Below are 23,622 nucleotides of genomic sequence, written 5' to 3' on the forward strand. Positions count from 1 at the left end.
ATAATCCTCTCCCTACCCTCCTGTCCCAGCGCTGTTGTGAGCTGTCATAATTTTTGTGACTTATGGGTCCTACTCCAACCATTTATCAACTCAATTTAAGTTTCCTCCGAACAAGGCCTGCTAAACGCTCCTCTTCCTGTCAGCTGTGACTTGGGTGTCCTAGTGTGACTTGAAACTTGCTCTCATTTTTTAGTTTTCTAGTCATTTGTCACTTCATCTCTCCCTGTGTAACGAACAAGCTGATCCATTTTTCATGAAAACAGCTGTGGTTTTTAATAGCAGAAGTGTTTTTGTGAATTCATGTTTTATATTCCTTTTACTCTTTTTTAGATGTTGGATGTCTATGACATTCTTCCTTTCGATAATCCAGATGGTGGCGTGTGGAAACAAGGATTTGATATCACATACAATGAAAATGAATGGGACAGTGAACCACTTCAAGTTTTTGTTGTGCCTCACTCACATAATGACCCAGGTAATATTTTAACTGTATTGATTTGATTATCTAAAGGCTTTTGAATTAAGAAATATACTGCCATTTCTGTTAAGATTTGGGGTTTTTGAAGTATACTATGTAATATATTAGATTTAAGTCTAGGAAGGCAGTTAAGCAGAAGTACAATTCAAGTGCCATTGACTTCAAGTAACAACTGTTATGATAAAAGTTTTACATGTACTTATTTATTAACTGGAGTAGAACTTCAGTGTTGATATTGGAAGGCAATATTGGATTGTCTGTGTTCGTTGTGCTGGTAACCCAGTCAGTTTTTTCATTGCTGCATTAAATATGGGCTGTTCTTATTTTGGCTTTTTGGACTGCCATAGATATTTAAACCCTCAGCCTGTGCTGAAGAGATGTGCTTTCTGGAAGATGTGACAATGGCAAATCTTTTACCACTTCCTTTTTTTTAATTACACTTCCTTTACTGTTTTGTGCACACCCCTGCCCCCAGCCTGCACTGGGATAATATAAAGTCTGGATTTAAACTGAAACCTAGGAATGCTTACATAATTTCATTTCTTCCTCCCACATGGATGTTTACTGTGCAATAAATAAAATGGAGAAGTGTCACTTCATTTTGAAATTACTGTAAAACACACCAAAGCAGTGAATTATACTGCTATAGTATCCTCCTGGCACATGTACACAGACCATGAGAAGCTGGTGCTGCTGCTTGTTATTGTGGAGAGCCACTATTTTCAGTGATTTTAAACTTCTGTGTGTATACCTAACAATTTAATTTGTTGTTTGAAGTACTGTGAAGTACTGAGTGAAGTAAGATACAGTAGTTTGAACATAAGTGACTTTTTATTTGCACATATCTAGCATTTTCAAAGAAAATAAACATGGGAATTTGGAGGGACTGTATTGTCCAGTTATGACAGCTAAAATAACGAAGTACGTATATAGTAAAAATATTCAGAGAAAATAATTATAGTATAAACTTTGATCTGCCTTTTTGTAGAACTGTCTTTAAACCTGTGTCCACCTATTTCCTCTCTCATTGTTGTTCTCCTGAAAACTTTCCTAGAAAGGAGCCACACTCTATACAGTCATTTAATGAATCTGAAGCCATCCTAAATGTTCATGTCAAGTAGAGTTAAATTGAGATACAATCCTGGTATATGTAACCTGTTCCATCACCAAAGGTGATCACGTGAGACTGGTTATTGTTAGCTTTTACAAAGAGTGTTATCATGGAAATTTCCTGATTTGGTATTACTTTTGGTAAGGACATTTCTGTGGAATTGTCTGTGGTATGAAACTGTATGTTAATAAGCACTTTAAAGAAGGAAAATTTATCTGTAACAGAGATCTGAAATCTCTTGTATAGCTAATGGTTACATTATTCCTTTCCTACAGAGGATTAAAAGGCATGGTGCAAAGGAAATGCCTTCTGGCAAAAAAGCTTGAGGCATAATGAACCTGTAGTGTAACAATACACATGAAAAATATTTACCAAGAAATGGGGTCAGTAAAGATATAACTATACTAGGTGCAGAAGCTTTAAATTCTCATTTCATTTTGTGTTTTCTTATCAGAGGCTACTTTAACTTTTCATGTAACTGGTTATGCTATTGAGAATCTGTAGCACAAAGGCAAAGAAACTGCCTTGAAACAGAATCTGGAGGGAAGGGGCTGGTCTTAGGTTCCAAATTCTGTTTTGGGGGATGACTTACGTGGTGATGCTCTGAAAAACTTTGTGTGGCTAAATTCTGATAAATCTGCGTTATCTGCTTCTGTGTGAATTCAACCAGGACCTAGAAACTTCAGGTATCTATGCTTCTCCCATTAGTAGCTAATATATTTACCTGTTACTGGGAAATCAGGTATTAGAATGGATCCCCTTCACTCTTTTATCAGTGGCAGGCATAATTATCTTTTAGTCACTGGCAGTTGATGAAGATTTGAGCACCTCAGTAACGTGTCTGATTTGGGGGGGATTCACCCAATGCAAATTAATCTCAAGCCACGGAGAGATGTTCACTTTACAGATAGCTGTGTTGTGTGAGGTTACAGCTATCGCAGATGGGTGGCATTTTGTTCTGGAGCAGATTAATGAGCGATCCTATAACCTGCTGTGCTGGCAAAGCCCGTAAGTTAGCTCTCAACAGCAGTTTCACGTGACTGCCTGAAGTGGATTAGGCAGCTAAACTCCAGAGGGGAGAACCCTGCTCGGGGACAGCAGTATTGTCAACCAGCGCAACTGGACTTGAAAGACGATGTTCAGATACGACCCGAGGGGTTGAAAAACACCTTCTAGCGTTTATTGCTCTGTTGGCAGTGATGATTTTGGTAATCTGTTCTCATTAAATCATTTAAGAATTGAGACTTGTGAGCTTTGTAATATATATGTGTACCAAATCAGAGTATTTTATTAGTGAATGTGGTTGTTAAAATCCTAGTACGAGCAGCACTTAAGTGGAATTGAGAGAGTAAAATAGATTTTCCCTCTCTCCTCTGCCCACCCACTCCCAATTTCTACCTAAATAAAAACGTATATGGAAGTGTATATGCACATATGTCAGGTCTAAGTACTACTACTACTGGTCAGGCGTTGGAACAGGCTGCCCAGGGAAGTGGTGGAATCACCATCACTGGAGGTGTTCAAAAAATGTGTAGACGTGGCACTTCGGGATATGGTTTATTGGGCATGGTGGTATTGGGTTGATGATTGGACTTGATGATCATAGAGACTGTTTCCAACCTTAATGATTCTATGATTCTACTTTTTAACAGTTTTTTAATTATCTATAACGTTGGTAACTTTGGACACCTTACTAACACCCACATTAACCCCTTTTTTGTTGTTTAAGACCGTCTCCATTTCTCAGGAGGAAATCTGTATAGCCCTATGAAGTTAATTGCAGTGTTAAGATAAAAGAAAACTTAAGTATAAAAGTTTGATGCTGTTAATGTACCGTGGAGTTTCAGGTTTGTTTTCTGTTGACCAGTTCTGGATATGGTTTTCAGATGACTTAGTTTTCCTGGCAGGTTTGTAACACAGATTATTTAGACTGTTGTCTGACCCACCAAAATATAAGAGCAGGTTAGTATAAAGCTGAAGCAGAAAAGAAAAAATGCTAGTTGAATGACATCTGAGAATTTACTTTTAAAAGTTTCAGACTGTAAATTGAAAGTTCACTGATTAATATGTTCATGTTGTGTTTTAATAGGAAGATTTAAAAATAATCAGTCACGAGTGATGAACTTGTTTTCCTTTTTGTAAACAGCAACAGTATATAGTGTTCAAAAAAAAAAAAAGAACTATGAAGGCTACGTAAAGACTATAAAATATACATTGAATGGTGAACATCTAATTTTTCTATTGTAGAGGAAGATCAGATCTAGGAATAGAATGGGAAACTGGGTAGCTCACAAGTCTTTCTTGGCATGCTGAATTACAGGAATCTAAGTTTTATTCCTGGGTCACTTCTCAATATTTCTGTGGTTGCATATGAGGTGGTAGCAGGCTTTTAGTGAGAGAGTTCTTTTGTTTTCCTTTGTCTGGGGGTGGGCAGAAAATTCAGGGCAGTTCATTGAAAATTGACAAGATTGTTACAGAGAGAACACTGTAAATCCCTGATCGGAAGAAATTTTCTTCCCCTCTTAGTTATCAGGGTGTCAGATTTGATATGTACAAATTAGAAATGAACCTTGCATTGTGTAAGCCTAATACAGAATAAATCTAACTACAATTTTAGAAATACCTCATGGTTCATGGTAGATTCTTGCTTTTGGTGAAATGTGCAATCATTTGAATTTTTAGCTATGCTTATGAAATTAAATGTGATAAATATTAAACGATTCTCATGGTCCATTGAGCAGAGATCTTTTACAAGTTAAAGTATGCCATTGGAAAAGTAAATACACTGTTGTACCTTCTTAATATTGGTGTCTCTGCTTCTACCTGAATGACTTTATTTCAGAGAATATTTTTGGGAACAAGGGGCTCATCTTCTATTTATCTTCTGAATCAGAATGAATGCTTCAACAAATTCAACAATTGAATGTTTCAATGTTCCAGGTGGCTTTTTTTCTTATTCTAGTTTATACTATGCCAAATTAAAAAAAAAAGAAAAATCAATCTTAGGCTGCTTTTAGTTTTAAATTTGAGATAGCCTTACTGGAGACACATCATGTTTCTCAAGTTTTCTTTCACAGTCTTGGCCAATGACTCATTCATCGTATTGAAAAGATACTTCTTTTTGGTGAAATTAGCACCGAAGTTTTATGAGAAACATCTGTAAAATATTAACTTGTACGTTTGTCTGTTTAGTTTTGACATCATAGAATGATGATGCAAGATTTCTAAATTAAAAATTGATTTGTATATTCTATACTTTAAAATAAGGGTATTTTTTTTATTGTTGAGTCTACAAATAAGCTTTCTTACTAAATGTAAGTTAAAACTTAGCTTTGTTTTTTTTTCTAGTATTGTCGTTATTGTGTGCCTGTGTCTGATCAGTTAAACACATATACTATGCTTTAACTTCTCCAAAGCACTGATGAGAACTCATGGCTACATGTCCCTTAATTTTTATTGTTTTTAAGAAGAACTTTTAACATTGCGGCATCACATGTTCTGTGGAGCATGGATGTCATTAAGAACTAATATATCCTCTTTCAGTTTATGATTTTTTTTTACTTCCTTAGGTATGAAAAGAGTTACTTAATTGTGTCTTTTTCCAGGAATGAGTTAGTTGAGAATTAAGGCTAACTGTAATAAAAATTACATAAGCTTTTTACTAACTTGGGTGTACATTTTAAAAATCCAAGAACTGAAGTTCCACTAATTTTGTTGCAAAGCGCTTACTTCTATTTTCTGAAAAGCTGTATAATGCTATCTGAAATTTAATGGTTTTATTTAATTCTGCCATAAAATTAATGAATTACTCAAGTTTCTTAGGTTGCAAGAAGCATCACTGATGTTTGAATTTTTGACTCAGTGAAATTAATTGTGACCTACTGTAAAGTAAATCGGATATGCAAACTGCCCTCAAAAATAAATTAATCTGACAAGGAGTAGCATTCCAGACATTCACTTGATCTGCCTCTTCATTAAAAGAGATTTCATGAGAGGCTAGAAATTTTTTTAAGGACACGTTTCCTCTTAACACTGGAGGGTGACTTAATGGTAATAAGCAACTGAAAAGTCTTTTTTATTTCATATGTCAAAAACTCAACAGCCTTGCAGATACATGCAAGCTGTGCTCATACAGTCTTGGTAGTAATGATTTCATGTTTTCAAAGTTGATTTGTGATTCTTGTCATGATCAAATTATAAAGTGCTTTTATTTAATTGGCTTACTTTTTGAGTAATGTTAATTTGTTATCTTCTGTTCTGACTTCGTCCTGAAACTTCTTGCCTATGTCTTTACAACTGTGTCGTAACTATGCTAAGACATAGCATAGTTACCTTTCTCTAGTGCAAGATGCTGATAGAGCTTCAAGAAGGAAATTGGACTGGAAAGTGTAGGCAGGAATAGCCGCAAATCAATTCATGAAATGCTTCAGGATTTTTTGCATAGCAATGGATTGTCTTGACATTTGGAGATGATTCTTGTAGTCCTCTGTTGACTCAAGAAAGCTTACATTAATGAAGCGGGGGAAAAAACGAAAAAACAGGCAACTGGATGATGATAAATCTTGGGGTGGGGTGCTGGGGAGTGAGGTGTCAAGTTTGCACACCTTTGAGGTCAAACATGAGTGAGCCAATCAAAAGGCATGCAGCTTAACAGTGTGTACCCTCTGTTGCTATCACATGTGTTGGCAGAAAATGAAAGTAGCTGGCATCCTGAATACTCAAGTCAAGACTAGCATAATGACATTGAAGACTACTTTTTCTCTTGTTTAAATGTTTATGTTGACAAAGGTACTCATGTAGATTGAAATTAACAAGTGTTATTTTGCTGATATTAGCATATTTAGTTTTTGTAATTGCAGCTTTAAACTATTACACTTTTTCCATGTGTAAATTGTATTTGTATTAAAACTTTCCTGATCCAAATACACTGATAAACACTTTCTTTCAAATTGTGAAGAAGTTCTTAGTTTATGGGTAAGCAAAAGAATGAACTTGAGTTGTACTAGATTCTTATGTGATATTAGGGACGAAGATGTGAAATAATAAATTTAATATGGTAGTCTTCAGTAGTAGGCTTATAGCTAGCAACTGCAAATTAATTTATTCATTGTTCTGTTCAGCTTTTTATTTATTTTTTTTATTCTTTATTGTTCCATGCAAAACTGGACAGCCTCTGTAAGTCAGGGGGTTAAGAGCTATCAGTGGCATGAAATTTAACAGGAGCAAATGCTGGATTCTGCACTTGGGTTGGAGTAACACCAGACATAAGTATAAACTGGGAGAGGAGTGGCTGGAGAGCAGCCCTGCAGAAAGGGATCTGGGGTGCTGGTCGGCAGCAGGCTCAGCAGGAGTCAGTCGTGTGCCCTGGCAGCCAAGAGGACAACCCACACCCCGGGGTGCATCAAACACAGCATGACCAGCCGGTCAAAAGAGGTGATTGTCCCACTGTATTCAGCGTTGGTGTGGCCTCACCTTGAGTACTGTGTGCAGTTCTGGGCCCCACAATTTAAGAAGAATGTGGGGGTTCTTGAACTTGTTGCCCATCCAGAGGAAGGCAACAAAGCTGGTGGAAGGTCTGCAAGGCATGTCCTATGAGGAACACCTAAGGACTTTGGGTTTGCCTAGTTTGGAAAAAAGGAGGCTGAGAGGCGACGTCGCTGCTCTCTATAGCTTCCTGAGGAGGTGAAGTAGAGAGGGAGGTGCTGAGCTCTTCTCCCTGAGACCCAGTGATAGAATGTGTGGGAATGGCTCAAAGCTGTGAGCAGACATTAGGAAACATTTATTTGCCGGGAGGGTAGTCAAACATGACCTGGCTTCCTAGACAGGTGGTCAATGCCCCAGGCCTGTCAGTGTTTAAGAGGCATTTGGTCAATCCCCTTCCTAATATGCTTTAACTTTTGATCACCTCTTAGCTGGACTAAATGATTGTTGTAAGTCCCTTCCAACTGAAAATGTTCTATTGTATTCTGTTCTGCAATAAATATATTTGAGTGCAAGATGCCAGACGCATGGTAATTAAATTTCTGAGGACTTTCTGTTGGCTTGCAACTAATTCTGTGAATACTTGTAAATATTTCCTAGGACTTTCTGAAGATTCAGTGTGTTAATCATGTTATGGCTTTCTTCTATAGTTTAATAAACTGAATATATTAAACCAAAACAACCTCTAATAATACTGCTCTTCCTACATCATAATGTATTCTTATGCCAGCTGCTTTATCATTTATCTCTGTGCTGCTTTATTTAGTTTGGTTTAAGTTTTTTAAGAATGTTTAAGAAGACTAATTCCATGTAAGTTTGCTTTAATTGCTGCAATATAGAAATATGCTGAAATAGTTTATTATTATGATATATTTCTGTATGGGAAAAACACAGGATGGTTTCAGTAAGACCTCTGTTAGTTGTGTGCTAGCATAATCTTGTCTCTTGCGGTAGAAATTCCTGGTAAAAAGCTGTAAATTTTTTGTCTGCTACATGTGGATCTTTTAATGTAAATATCACTAAAGTACTTAATTGATTTGCTGAAAAGTAAATGAGCATTGAAAAAGATTAATTGGTCATGAGATTTCAATTCTTTGAGTGAAAGCTTCCATTAAAAAAAAAACACTGAAGTCGGTAGAGATCACAACAAATTTTGGATAAAACCAAAAACTAATTCATTATTAATTGCCTTTCTGTTTTCAGTCTTCATGCAACTACTGTGTAATAGTAATTTACTGTCAACTTTTTTTGTATTAAACTGCATCCATGCCTCTGAAGAAAATTATGATTTAAATTTAGATTTTAAGCCCTCATATTAAGAGTCTTGACAAAATGTATTTTTCCCCTTTAAGATAGATTAGACCCTATTGTTCTGTCTGTATGGAAACTTATATCAGATGTGATGATTCTTCTAGATGCTAAACATCTGTTTAAAAAAAAAAAGATACTGAGCTAACACTTTTCCTCTGGAGTGTTACAGTTTTATTTTTTTCATTTGCAAAATAAAAACCAGAGGTTTTTTGAAATTTGTGGTGGCTTTGTTTTCTTCTGAATATTTTATTAAAATTTGACCTTTACAAAGTAAGAGTGTACCTTGAAAGCAGTGCAACCAAAGTAAGAGTGCACCAGTGTCTAGTGGTTATTCCTAATTATGGATTCTATAGTTGAAATATAATTATCAATTTCATGTGAGCGGGAAGAGAATGTGCATATTGTCAAATTACATTAGTTCTGCGTTTCTACCCAAGATGAACATCACTTATTTTTTATCATTAACATTAAGTAGAATATATCCTTTCTGAATCAATATTCGGACTCTATTCAGTAATAAAGTGGTTTGCTTTTATCAGACTTAAAAATGATTTTTTTAATACTAAAATTTTCTGCATTTATGTAACTGCCTTTAAATAATATATTTCATTCCAGAACAGCCTAATTCTGTTTCTCCTTACAAGCAGACTTGCATTGTGCTAGAATAGCAGTGCCTCTGCAGAACTGAAATGGATAATCAGAGTGGAATCACTAGGATCATATTTGTCTGGAGTACAATTCTCGTGTTGTGTGAAAGCTTTCACAGAATCTTAAAACATGGATGCATGCTATAGGACCAATTTGTAAGATCACTTGCATTCTTCTGTAGTTATTCTGTTGGATGTGATACTTCCTTACACTCAACTGTTGAGTCCCTTTTGGAAGCAGTTGAATGAAAATGCTCATAATGTGACAAGCACTGGTATGAAGAGTAAGAATATGCCACTTGTGAATTAAGTAGACTGCTTCTTTTTTCCAGTTATGGTTACAGAAAAAACATAACCCTTCCAGGTTCTGGAAGGGAAGGTGCATGTACTTTCTCATGCAAGATTTTAGGGAGAGGTTAAAGAATTTCATGGAAGGCTCTGCACTGTGAGGTTTGAATATGTGGTTAAAGTTGTTTTTTCCTTTATTCTGCATCTCACTGATATCTTTTCTAATGAGGGGTGCAGTTACAACACACTTCTCAGTCATTGCTAACAAGCCTCTCATTCATAAATGATGCTGAACATGTGCTGTAGGGCTTACTGCTTCTTCATTTGCCCCCGTTTTATTTCTTTACCCTCAAGGTCTGTGGTATGCCATTAGTGTCTCTTTAATTTTCTCCTCAAGCTGTAGGTGTAGATGCTGCTAGTAAGGGTTTTTGTCCCGTTGTTTTACATAGAATAGAGTGATAGGGTGCTTTATGACTTGAAAGAAAAGATAAGACATTGAGGAAAGGATTAGGGGCTGTTGCAGGTGTGTGTGTTGGGAGTAGGGCTTGGGCTGGGAAGATGATGTGTTAGTAGATACTACAGTCCTCTTGATGTGAGAGATGAGGAAAACTAGTGGAAGTTATTAAGAAAGGTCTATTTGCAGATATGTACATCTTCCTTTTCAACTACTTAATTTGTGCTTAAATGAAAAAAACCCATAATTTTAAAAATCTGTTTATTCTGTTGATCAAAGTAGGAAGCCTAATATTCCATATGCTTATACGTTTAGGAAATCTAATCTTTATAAAAAGAAGTTCCTGGAGAGTTTAGCACTTTGAACTGTCCGCAGTATGTAAAATCTGGCTTTTTAAGAAAATGCTTGACTTAACTTTTTGCAGGGAGTGGGAAGAAGCAGGTCTCTAAGATGGTTGGAAGCAACTTAAATTTTGTATTTTCTTTCTCTTAGGTTGGCTGAAGACTTTTGATGATTACTTCAGAGATCAGACACAGCATATCTTAAATAATATGGTTATAAAACTGCAAGAAGACAACAGAAGGAAATTTATGTGGTCTGAGATTTCTTACTTTTCAAAATGGTGGGATGGAATAGATAGCCAAAAAAAGGATGCTGTTAAAAGGTTTGAACACTGAACTATTGCTTATCTTCTATGCAGCATGTTCTGAGACTCTGTATTTGGTACACAGTAAACTTGAGATTTCACTTGCTGCAATGCAGAATTGCTAGAATAACCAACTAACCAAGTTCTGATTTTTTGGTGTGTTCTTTTATTTCCAATTACGAAATAAAACTCAGTTTAGAGAAGTGAAGCCAAATTACTGAGTTGCTGAAAAAATTGGCAAAAAGTTTCCATGTACAACCATGAAGATGTCATTCAAATTGTAATGGAGTTGTGATTATAAACTTTATTTGAAGTCACCTTGAAGTATTGGCAATGGAATAAAAATAATCTTTCACATTAGCTATTTATATATGGTAATTGTTTCTTCAGTTATAACACAATTATGAAATGAGATTATTGTTTTTAAATATATGCATTTTTTATAAACATGCAGCTGCTTAAATGGTAAAGTAGTACATTCTCTATACCCTTACTCTTTTTAATTCTTTTTAAAGTCACGTGTCAAAATGTAATACAGAAGTAAAAGGTTTGCCTAGACGCTCAGACAAGAAAGCATGCTGCTTGGATGAACTTGAAAACTCCAAACTAGATCCTTACTTCAAAAATGGTTGTATTTGTTTGTTTTGTTTTTTTTACTTTGCTTTAAGACAGAATCCAACAGTTCTTTGCTCATCTTTGTGGTGCCCTCCTTCTCATGCTCCCCTTCAAGATGCACAGGTTGCAGTATACGTTAAGGCTATGAGAGCCTCACAGCTGCAAAGCTGAGATAGTGCTGGAAATCTTGGGGATGACATAGAAAACTATCTATTTAAAAATTTATGTACAATGCATGAGTATTATAGCACAGCTGTTGTTTTTCTGAGATTAAAAAGATCCCTTGGAACACAATAAACAGTAAATGATAGTCACTAGGGAACCGTGTCCTTTCTTCAGGGGAATTGGATATTGGTTAAACTGCTGTAAGACTTACAGAAGCTGCACTGGAGATTATTTTGGCTATATGTTTTTCATTACTTTTATGGGTATTATTTATAATGTGATGAAGTTTTGGCAAGCTTACTGTATTTCTTGAATTCATTAAACATTTATATGCTAGTGTACAATGTAAGTACTAAAACTACATTATTTAGCTGTAGGGACCACCTGATGCTGGAAGCATGATCATTATGTTCACTGACATCTTAATAGAGAGACTGGATCATCCTGTGATCTGTTTCAAGAAGGCATTTTAATGAGTGAGATGGTCTGAAGGCCTTATATATATATAATGAACTTCGAAGCTCTGTCAGCTCTCTAAAACAATAGAGAGAACTGCAGATCAAAGATGGGGAGATATTAGTAGCACTTGAAATGTGCAATGTCTAGGCATCTCACACAATTGGCCTTCAGTACTGTAGCACATATGCTGTTTTATTTTTGTCATCTGTGTAGGAAATAGCCTTCTTTACTGACTTAGAAAAAATCAAATGTTATGGCACATGCAATAGAGCTAGTAGTTTTCGTTGCACAGAGGCATTAAAAATTTCACTGTTGATCTGTTCATTCTTTTCCTGTTTGATTAAAGAAATGTAGTCCAGAGATGTAAGTAGCACAATCAATTTAGATCTTGGCATCGTGTCCCTGGGAAGTACAAATTCGGTATTCAGAAATTGATTTTTAACAGTGTCTTTTTATATGCAAGTTTCTGAACATAATTTACATATTTTTCAGGTTAATAAAAGATGGACAGTTTGAAATAGTAACAGGAGGATGGGTCATGCCTGATGAAGCCTCTCCTCATTATTTTGCTTTAATTGACCAGCTGATAGAAGGACATCAATGGCTAGAAAAGAACCTTGGTATGTAGCTTCATCTAAAATTTACCCGGGTTAATACAGAAATTCAGTTAGAAAATGCTTTTTTATTTCTGAGCTGCTTAGAAGGCTCTGTTCATTCTGCTTTTCTGAAACATTAAATCACACCACTTACTGGAAGCTATAGGATTGAGTTTAGTATTTGCAATTACTGTTTGCAAATAGAAGCTCCTGGAGAAGTGTATTTAAACAATTTTATGTCACAACAGTTTGTCTCTTTCAATGAAAGATGTGCATTGTATATTAGCATAATCAAATATAACACTAGATAATGTTGAATTGTAGATCATGTGTGTCTGGTAACATGGAGTTTTCAATTGCCATTTCTGTCTTTTGAAAATCATGACAAAGACCTTAAAAGTACTTAAAAATTGATATTCCTTTCATGTGTTTGGATCTATTCTGCGGGCTATGTATTAATTAGTTTCTTTTATGTAAGGCTTTCAAAAAAGTGAATATGAAATTTAGTAGTAGTTGTTGTAGCAGTAATAGTAGTAGTTATTAAACCTAAACCCATTGTAATGTTAGTATTGTTCATATTTAAAAACCAAAAAGCCAACTCATTTGCTTTTGAAACTTTGAGGAATAACTGCCTGCAGTAACATTGGTTGAACTGTTTTGGTGGTTTTAGTTTAGATTTTTTTTTTTAGTTCTATAAGTAGACATAATGTTCCATAAGTAGAGATAACCCTTTTTGTATAGAAAATATTTCTACAGTGATTTTAATAGTAAATTATCATTACTTTATCCAATCAATTGAAACTATTTTGAAAAGCTGTTTCACTTATGTCTTTTGTAGGTTGCAATTTCTATAAATACAGCTTGACATAATTAAGAGATGGCGGGAGGAGGGGGAAGGCATAATAAAAGGGTAATGCATTCCTTACTGTTTTTTGGTGAGACACTAAAAATGTGCCTAAGGAACCATGCTTGAAGAATCAATTAAACAAGTGTTAGATACAGCTTCTTTATTTGCTAGTAGGAAGTTCAGTGAAAAGACAGTATTAATCCACATGATTCTAATGATTTTCAACCAAATAAATCAAATCAAAAGAAAAGTTAGTTCCAAAGCCAACAAAGGTTAACATTATTTAAATTACAGTGACAATTCAAGAAGATACAACATCATTCTGTTTCCATCCATTCATTTTCTTTCATCTTTCCTTTCCAGGTGTAACATCTGTTTAAAGTGAAAAAGGAGATGTATTTCGTTTTGATTCCCTGTAAAGATATTTGAGATAATAGAAACAGTCTGAGAATGCGGAGTACTAATCTCAGGTTTTTTATGTAATAAGACAGTCTGCCTTGCCTCTAAGACATTTGACTTTTTTTGTTGTTGTCAATTGTTTATCTGTTTAATTCTAGTTTGTTAATTCCAGGGTGTGTTCTGCAGGAGGCTTAATACTCAGCTGTATATTTTAATTTAACATCTTGGAAATTTTATCTTTAGTGTCTTGGTTTAAATTATATTGCTATAGCTTTCTTTCAGTGAAAAGTAAAATTTTTTTCCTTTTTCACTTTTTCTTTTGTCAACAGGAGTAAAACCAAAGTCTGGTTGGGCAATTGATCCTTTTGGGCATTCACCAACAATGGCCTACCTTCTGAAACGAACAGGATTTTCCAATATGCTTATACAGAGAGTTCATTACTCGGTTAAAAAACATTTTGCAACACAGAAGACACTAGAATTTTTTTGGAGACAGAACTGGGGTATGTGTTTTTCCCTTATGTCAATTTATTTTGTTAATTTACACACATAAAATATGGAGAGAATTTGAATAAATACTTTGGAAATCTTTTTACAGAACAGATTATTTAGAGAAGTTTGTCTAGACTTGAACATTTTAGACTTGCAGTTCTGTTAAAGTGTTTAATCTAGGTTAAGTTTTGGAGGTTTTAACTTTTTTTTAATAAGAAAGGGAAGGTGAGTACCTGGGTATTAGAAAAGGGATTAAAAATAAAAACTGTGTTATTGCCATTGTTCCTCTGGTTTTCTTGTTTCTTGACTTTCATTTGTGCTTTTACTTTCTCTTGTTTCCCTTCTAGCACATTCCTTACAAATACATATAAAGCAAGTAAATGGGGTGGTATGTTCTTTTTCCTTTTCTCACTTCTTTGTTTTCTTCCTCCTACTCCTACTATGTGGAAATATAGTGGAGGAGAAGGAACATTTCTCTTGGAGAGGGAAAAAAAAAAAAAGGCCAAAAGTGAGTATTTGAAGATGGAGAAATCTGACTTGTTTATGTTCTTACTAATGAAAAAACTTTCAAGCAACCAGTTTTCCTCAGCTGGTGTGTGACAAATTAGTGCCATTAGTTACAGTAGCTTTCTGTGGACTTGAAATTTGTAGGTTATCTTTAGTCAGAAAAATAGATTAAAAACATTTCACTATTTTAACTTGCAATGAAATTCTCATCTGAAACTTTATTCTTAGAATAAATATAATTTCTTTTTTGTTATTATTTATACAACACAGAGTATGAAATTTTTCTTAGGTAATGGAGTGTTTATACCTTAGCAGACTGATGTGTCTGTAAATGAATGTAGTTTTCTATATGAATATTTTGTTTTGCTGTGTACTGTACCAGCATTCCAATAGGCTGTATGATGAATGTGTGTAGTTGAGGTTTTGGTCTTCTGCTTTTTCAAATGCGCTAATCATCACTACTTTATCAATACAGGTTCAAACATACCTATTTAGTACGTAATATTGAAAGGTCGTGGTGCTTTTGAAGCTTTTTGGTTCCTCTGTTCTCAATCAGAAATTGTAGAAAGGAGGGTATTCAGAAAGAAATCTGCTGCAGAAGTAAACTTGACTTGAGAAAGACATACCACTGTGAAAGAAGTTGTCAGATAGTGACAGTTTAGAGGTTTTTCTTTGACTACCGGTATATGCCACTCAGTGTACAGTATATTTAATTGACACGCCTTTTTCTAAATAGTTGCATATGTAAATCACAGGTATGATATGGTCTGGTGTTTAGCCTTCAAAAGAAGACTTTCAAAACAGATCTGCAGTGGTTTAACCCCAGCCGGCAACTGAGCACCACACAGCCACTCGCTCACTCCCCCCTGGTAGGATGGGAGGGAGAATCAGAAGGGTAAAAGTGAGAAAACTTGTGGGTTGAGATGAAGACAGTTTAATAAGCAAAGCAAAAGCTGTGCATGCAAGCAAAGTAAAACAAGGAATTAATTTGGTACTTCCTATTGGTGGGCAGGTGTTCAGCCATCTCCAGGGAAGCACGACTCCATCAGATATAATGGCTACCTGCGAAAACAAACACCATTAACTCCCAATGTCACCCTTTCTGCCTTCTTCTCCCAGCTTTATATGCTGAGCATGACATCATATGGTGTGGAATACCCCTTTAGTTAGTTAGGGTCAGCTGTCCTGGCTGACAACTTCTGTGCTGAACCTGACCCTCCCAGCTTCTGTGCGCTCCCAGCCTACTCGCTGGTGGGGTGGGGTGAGAAGCAGAAAAGACCTTGACTGTGTTTAAGCACTGCTCAGCAATAACAGAAACATCCTTGAATTATCAACACGTGTTTTCAGTACAAATCCAAAACATAGCACCATACTAGCTTCTGTGAAGAAAATTAACTCCATCCTAGCCAAAACCAGCACAAGATAACATAACAAAGATCTTTGCACATTCATCTGTCATAATATATAGACGTGGTAACTGAGATAAAGAGAACTCCAGTAGTTGAAAAGTAAATGCATATATTTATGGAATATTACCTTTTTAGTAATAAGTAAGTGGTAGTAAAATAGGAGTTTTTAAGCAAAAGAACTGGATTGGAACTATGAAGACTTATGTTGTTAAGGTTTTGAAGAGTATTTTCAATATATTTTGTTGACATACTTAGGAGCCAGGTACTGTGGCACATCTGCAGCATTCATCCTTCTTCCAGCATAAAATTAGTTTAAGTACTTCGGGCTGGAAATAGGTAATTAGCATTTATAGGTTTTACCAGATGAGTAAATTTAAGGTTCTCTTAAGTTCTGTAGGAACTTCAGGTTCTCTTTAAAGTTAAGTTTTGAAAGACCTTTTATTGAGACTTGACAAAATGTATGTAGAGCCCTGCTCCTGGTGGGTTAAACTTTAGTGAATGGACTGACTAGATGTAAAACTTAGGATTGCAAAGATGGTCTCAGAAGTGCATAGAATTCTGTGTAATTCTATGTACAAGCACACAGAATCTATCTACAAGTACGTAGAATCTTACTGTTAATGAATTGAAGATGTGTGTTCAGGAAATTAAGATATTGCTAAAGCCAACAAATTCAGGTGTTGTGCTAATGAGGTAAGGACAGCAGGGTGGTTGTTTTCATTTTTTTGGGTGTTTTTTTGTTTGTTTGTTTGCAGGTTGGTGGTGTTTGGGTTGGTTTTGATTAAGTCAAAGTATAAAAGATGTGTCTTGTTCACTTCTAAAATTCTGGAAATAATGAGATTTATCTGGGTAAAAAACCAAAGCAACAAACATTTTGTTCCTGTCTTTCCCCATCAGCTGGTGTTTGATTGGAACATTCCAATCTTTGTTGTATCTCTGTTTTTAGCCTCTTTGTATGTAAGGTACATGCAAAGGTAGACCTCAAGCATGGGTATTCAAAGCAAGGAATTGTCTTGAACTGATGTTTTTAATACAATTCTTGGATTAAGAACATGGAACTGATTTAGTTTTGGCAAATCTGGGAGGGTTTATTTTAACAGTGTGCTCTATGCTTTTAATTCCAGATTTGGGATCCAGTACAGATATCCTTTGTCATATGATGCCTTTCTATAGCTATGATGTTCCTCATACTTGCGGTCCAGATCCAAAAATCTGCTGCCAGTTTGATTTCAAACGTCTTCCTGGTGGAAGAGTAAGCTGTCCATGGAGAGTTCCACCAGAAGCCATTCATGCTGGAAATGTTCAACACAGGTACAGTTTTTATATATTCTGCAAGGGAATAATTAAAAAATAAGCAAACAAAAAGCTTGTTAAAGGTGATATCTAGCATAGCTTGGTGAATTTATATAGTTCTTAAAATAAACTTGTCATAGGAAAATAATACCTATTTCTTAATATAGTATTTGCTCATAAGTTCAGAACATAACGGACAGTGAAATTTGAAGATAGGCTGTAATTAAAGAATCATAGAATCATTAAGGTTGGAAAAGACCTTTAAGATCATCAACCAACCGTCAGCCCAACACCACCATGCCCACTAAACCATATCCCTGAAGAAGATGCATTAGATTTTTTCTTTTCCATTCATGATACCTGAGTCTATTTATTACTGTCTCTGTATGCTAGGCAGAACATAGTTATGTGGTTATAGTCATGTTACTGGTTTACTGTAGTTTTTTGAAAATTATATAAATAGACGGTGATCGGTCTCCTTCCAGTGGAAGACTTCAGGGAGAACGTGGGGTAGTATGCTGTAACGGCAAATGTCAAGATATTTTTCCATGGTATATCCTTGCAAAACTTGGCAAACTGTGGCATAGGTTTCCTTAAGTGGACACTTAAATGAACCTGAGTCCCTGTGTTACATGTCTCAAGAGGCAAAAATGATTTTTTAAATAGAAACACTGACTTGTTTTGCCATAGGTAGGAATCAAGTCCTACAGTTTTACAAATCTGTTTTTCAATTTTGGGGAGAGAAAAAAAAAATAAAGAGAAGATAGAACCGCTAAAGGTCCAGAAAAAGATTTTATTCTACACTCATGTTACTATCTTCAGGCCTTCTAACCATCCCCAAGTTCAAGAGTTAGAAATTTAGGTAGGTGTTTACAATTGTTACAAATTGCTGAGTATAATAAATGTATTAAGGATAGCAGGGTGAGTTTCTGGTTCTAGTCTTGATGCTGAAGTGGTGAAGTGACGTGATGGTGATGCATTGGTTGTCTACATGTCAAGTCTGCATGACCTTTTTCTGAGCATGAATTTTGCCAAGCATCTTGAAAATTTCACTTAAGTGGTAAAATCTAATTACAAAATTTTATCAAAGAAAACCAAAACAAAACAGAATACATCACAATTGTCGTATTTTAAGGTAGACATTGAAGTGATGATAGGAAAAAGCAATTTTCCTTAAAAGTAGAAAAATGAAGGCTGAAGGTGACAGGAGAACATTAGAGTTAATAGAATAATCATTATGACACACCCAGTGCCTATCAGATGTCAAGGAAGACTCGTGTCTTTAAGTTGTAAAAAGGAAAATCTTGAATATGTATCCCAATTAGCTGAGACAAATACTTATAAAACAGTAACAGATTGTTTAACAAATACCTGGCGCATACTACAACAGGCTACAAGTATAATGTAGAGAGAGAGCCTGCTTGGAATGCTTTTTAAGGTTTTTGGTTTTTAATTGTATCTTAATTTATCCCTGTACTTCCAAGATGCAACCTTTGCCTAACAATCTAAGTTAGACCCTGTAATAGAAATGATTCTTTCATCATGTCAAATGAAATTGAAGAATAAAAGAAACGGGACAGGTATGTAGTGAATGTATAATCGAGTTTAGGAGATAATCATCTCAATATGGTCTCCGAAATGTAATCTTTTGCATCAGCTTTTGGTAGATAAAAACAGTTTCGGTGTCTAACAGGGAGCTGAAACAGCAGGGTGGTAGATAATACCTAAGGGAAAAGTAAAACTAACACATGGTCTTTGAGTTAGGAGCCTGGATTATTTACTGTAGTTTTTTGAAAATTATATAAATAGATGGTGATCGGTCTATTTGGAACACTGGAAGGAACATAGGAAACATACTCCGAGACTGTAGTTTCAGATAAATCCACTAAAACATAGGACGAAGTGTTTTGCTGGAGAAAGCTGAAAATGCTACTAATTTTATGAAAAAGTTGGAGTATTGTAAGCAACTAAAAACTTCTCTGATCTAACCTGTGTAACAGCACAAGTTTTACAGTTGTTGTGACAAGGACATATGAAATCCAGAAATAATTGGAAACTCTATCTTTACATCATAAGCTTTCCAAGGTTAAAGGTTTGTAGCACACTAATTAACCTGTCTCTCATCTCTGATTGCTTTGTTTTTTAAGACTGGAAAAATGCAGATCTACACTATTTGGATCTCAAAAAAGTGTTTGATATACCCTTGCTTAATTTAGAGGTTTAGATCACTGACCTTTCTTCAATGCCAAAGCTGCAACAAAGTTGATAAAACATGGATCTTGAATACTCAGCTGGGTCTGCTTTTGATTTCAATGCCGTTATGGCCATACGTATATGCTGAAGATGTACTGAAGTGAAAACTTAAGACCAGTGGCTCTTGGATTCATTGTTGCCTTGCCACTTTAGTTGTGATTTGGCAGGAGTGAATGAAACAGCAGCCTAATTGAAAGCCTGTACTAGTTTAATTAGACTTCATAACAGCTTAGGTTATAAAGATTGCTGTTGCACTTGCCCTCTTTTGCAGCTGCATCTTTATCCATATGTTTGAATGATGAAGATCAAGCTTTTCACACTAGCAAGAAAAAACAACACTCTGCTGGTTTTTTTCCTTGAATGGGAATGAGTTGTTTTGTTAGAGGAGGCCTTTTGGTTTTGGTTTATATCTCTCCCATGCATAGAAATAGGAAAGAATCTGTGTTGCAAGCTCTGCACTTCAGAGGAGGAGTAGAAAACTGACTTTCCGCATCACCCCTTACTGTTCAAAAGCCCAATTTTATTCTTCATAATTTTTGTCTTTATGGTTGGTCACATTGTACCACATGCAGCTGGTGTTCAGAATTATATTGCTGATGTGGCATTGGTGGTTAGTTTTTGTGATTGCCAACTTCCAGAATCTGGGATCACTCTCTTGGGCAGTACTCACCCTGTCTGCATAGCCATCCTGTCCACAAATTTACCTGAATAGAAAATTGCCAATCCACCAAACGGTTTTGTTTTCTAGTTGAGATAGTTGAGCAAAGAGCGAGTCCCTAATGCTTCATGTGCTGTATGGGCTGAAGTAGTAGGGCTGTGGAGCAATGACCACTGTCACACAGGACTTGCTATAACTGCTGCAAAATTTCTTGTGTTTCCTACAGACTCTAGGTAGCTATTATTCATCTTCCTTTGACATAGGAAGGGTCAAAACCAGACACATTAATTGTTTTGATATTTTAGCCAAATTGGAATTTTTAGTTAACAGAACACACTTGTGGTAGGAAGGGGTTTTCTTCATTTGTGGAATGTCTTTAGCATTCAGTGACACCCAAAGAAAGGTGAAAAATATTCTTGATGTTGTTACTGACAGTGTCGGTGCACTTCAGTGTTGCCAACCGAGTGCAGTTAGGGTTGCTTTGAATATTGAGAACTATATAATGAAACAGGTATTTAGGAAGTTATTTGAGAGAAACTTAAGAGGCTACACCTGACGAGTCATCTAATTTTTTTTTTGTTGGTTTGCAATTGAGACTGGTTTGCAATGGAGGAAGATCTTACTGCCCCCTTAAAACACCTAATAATCCTACATTTACAAATACTTTGAAGAAAGGGAGAATAGCAACACTGATGTCTTTTGCAGTAGATTTCGAAAGAAAGTAGAGGAGGACTTTCAGAGTCAAATATCATGTTAACTGTAACTCTTCCTGAAGTCCTGTATTTTTCAAGAGGCTCTAAAATAAAGTATGTTTCCAACTGTAGGCTGCATGTGGAAAATTTGAGTTAGGCTGGCTTCTTAGAATATAGAATTACAAAGTTTTGTGTTGTGCCAATTGTTCTGTTAGTTGTGTGGAGAGGAAGTCTTTATGTTGAAATTGGCAACCTGTTGAAGGTCATGGAAAATATGGATTCAAACGTAAATAGTTGGTAATTTGAACTATAAATCAAATGATGGGGGCGGGGAGGAAGCCACTAGTTAGATCTGTCCTAGTCTCAGCAGAACTATGTAGATCCTTAACTAAAGATGTTGTTGTACCCCCTTTCTCCCTCCAGAATACAGTCAGACCTTGTCTTTACTCAATACTTTAATATGAGAAACAAATCAACCCTGCCTTGCTAATCAAAGAAATAAGGGTTTCAAATATATTGGACTTGATTCAATTCTCATATAAATGTTTATATAACAAAATTTCAAGAGTATGAGTTGAAAGTAGATTTTAGTAGACTATCTATTAAAAAGACTTACAGAAACAAAAAGCTCACTGGAATCTGGATTTTGCTGCTATTTTCTCTTTAAAACTTTGTCATTTGTATTCCTGTTTTATTAAATAAGTTACTGTGCTTTATACCCCTACTAAAATTATTTCTGTAACTTTAATTAGAGAAGATCAGCATCTGAAAATTTTGAGAGGGATGAGGGGGGGAATGGACCTTTTCAGTAAACCAGACATCAGACTTGTAGCTTTTACTATATTGCTGCTTAGTGACAGAACTGATATTTCACCTGTCAAAGAGTTAGTAGGTGCCAAAAGATATTTTTACTGCCTTTTTTTGTGTGTGTGCATGTGTGTGGGGTTTGTCTGGGTTTTTTTTTTATTTTATAGGCCAAAAGCAGAAAAGCTGTGGGTTTAATTTTTCAGGACATATACTTAAAGCTGAAGAGGGCTGGCTCTAAGACAGGTAAGAAGCTGGCTGAAGGGAGAACAGTGATCGTTAGTAGTGAACTTCCTCCGGATTTTTTTTTTCTTTCTTCAAGGCTGGAGTTCCTCAAAGATTAATTTATGGACAGTTTTTCTGTCAAGGACATGAAGTGAAGTATCCAAGGGAATTACCAGAAGGGATGAGAAGAGCTTGCTTATTATTGTAAATAAGAGCTGGAGAGGATTAGGATTGTTATCTAAATATAAAGCAGGTAAACATTATTTAAACTGAAGGTTAGTTATGGCACAGGAACAAAATGATGCAGATTGACTTACTGTTTCAGATGGAGCTTGATAAGCTTATTGGAGGATTTAATTAGCATAGTGTCTGCAACAATAGTAGGTTAAATGTGGTATCCCAGTGGAGGGAAGTGCATTCAGCTTTTTATTACAAAATGAAATAGTAGAGTTTTGTATGTCTTGTTTAGGGTCACCCTAATGCACAACTTGATACCTAAGGATTGTTTTGTCAAATGCTGACCTTGATTCTTCTGTTTTCTAAATTGCCTTTTTTTTTTTTTTCCCCTCCTCCTCAAGGGCGTGGATAATTTTAGACCAATACAGAAAGAAGTCAAAGCTTTTCCGTACTAAAGTTCTGTTGGCTCCACTAGGGGATGATTTCCGCTATGCTGAGAGCTCTGAATGGGATCAGCAGTACCAGAATTATCAGAAGCTGTTTGATTACATGAATTCTCATCCTGAGTGGCATGTTAAGGTAAATACAACACTTTTTCTGGTTTGTGGACAAAACAATATTTTCAGTGTTTTGAGATTCTTCATGTGAAAAAGTTGTGGGTTTTTTTTTTTTTAAACTGTGGAGCTTTATTAATATATTATTTAACAGCAGAGTGGTTTGTCTTGGGAGATTACATTTTTTTATCACCTCCTCTCCCTCCTAAACAAAAACTTTGCTATTAATAATATCTGCTGTAAGATGATAGTGACCAAACTAGATTATTTTAGAGAACAGCTATTAGGTTTGATTGTTTTCTTAGTATTCTTGTTTTCACAGGCTTCAGGCTTTGTTATTTAAAATTATTGTGTTTTTGTTATTAGAAGTTCAAGCAAATTATGTTGCTTTGCTTGGGTTCTCTTGGTTTTATGTCCCAAAACAAACAAAAAACCCTAAGAGGCGCTGTTGCTGGCTGTTGAATACAATAAAATCTGAGAGATTGACCTGGCTACAAAAAGAGTGCATATACTAACACAGTTATCAGATGAGATACCAGTTTAAGTCATTAATTATGTCTGAGTGCATTTAATATACACATTCATACATTCTAATATGTAAGCTGAGTATTTTAGAGACTTCTTGTACTATAGATGTTCTCTGCACTCAGAGACCTTTTCATCATCTTTCAGCATGGGAATAAGAAATAGGGGACTACAACCTTGTTTTTTCTTGAGTTTCATGTGACAGAGCACTATTGCTACTTTCACATTTAGGCTTTTTAAACCCAGTCCGGTCTCTTTCATGTATTGTTTGTGTTTGCATCTTTTTTTTCCTCACCTTTTCTAAGACATCTCCCCATTCCTCTAACTGCAGATTTGAGTAGTGCATTAGTTCTTCCTGCTGACTTCTGGACTTGTGTTCTGTACGAGAAAGATGATCTCGTGGGATCACAGCTTGTCTGAGAGCTGGATTTTGCATCTGTTTCAAATGGGATGTGAGTGATGTGATATATCTGAATGCCTGCTATATCTTAGTGGAGGGAGATCGACCTGGAGAGTACTCCTGGAGAGTACTCTTC

The 23,622-nt window shown here is 35.6% G+C and overlaps 1 protein-coding gene across 1 annotated transcript in view; it reads left to right on the forward strand.

Annotated features, from left to right (window-relative positions):
* The window catches only part of MAN2A1 (mannosidase alpha class 2A member 1), a gene marked incomplete at its 5' end in the record, with an annotated part of 122,262 nt that overhangs the window by 23,483 nt on the left and 75,157 nt on the right, over positions 1-23,622 (forward strand). The window contains 6 exons of the mRNA XM_082013450.1: positions 331-475; positions 10,263-10,434; positions 12,148-12,275; positions 13,827-14,000; positions 17,030-17,216; positions 22,409-22,586. Of these exons, the coding sequence (XP_081869576.1) occupies positions 331-475; positions 10,263-10,434; positions 12,148-12,275; positions 13,827-14,000; positions 17,030-17,216; positions 22,409-22,586 (984 nt within the window). The remainder of the gene's footprint in view (positions 1-330; positions 476-10,262; positions 10,435-12,147; positions 12,276-13,826; positions 14,001-17,029; positions 17,217-22,408; positions 22,587-23,622) is intronic.

This window comes from Phaethon aethereus, assembly GCF_964289735.1.
Source record: "Phaethon aethereus genome assembly, chromosome: Z".
Lineage (NCBI taxonomy): Eukaryota > Metazoa > Chordata > Aves > Phaethontiformes > Phaethontidae > Phaethon > Phaethon aethereus.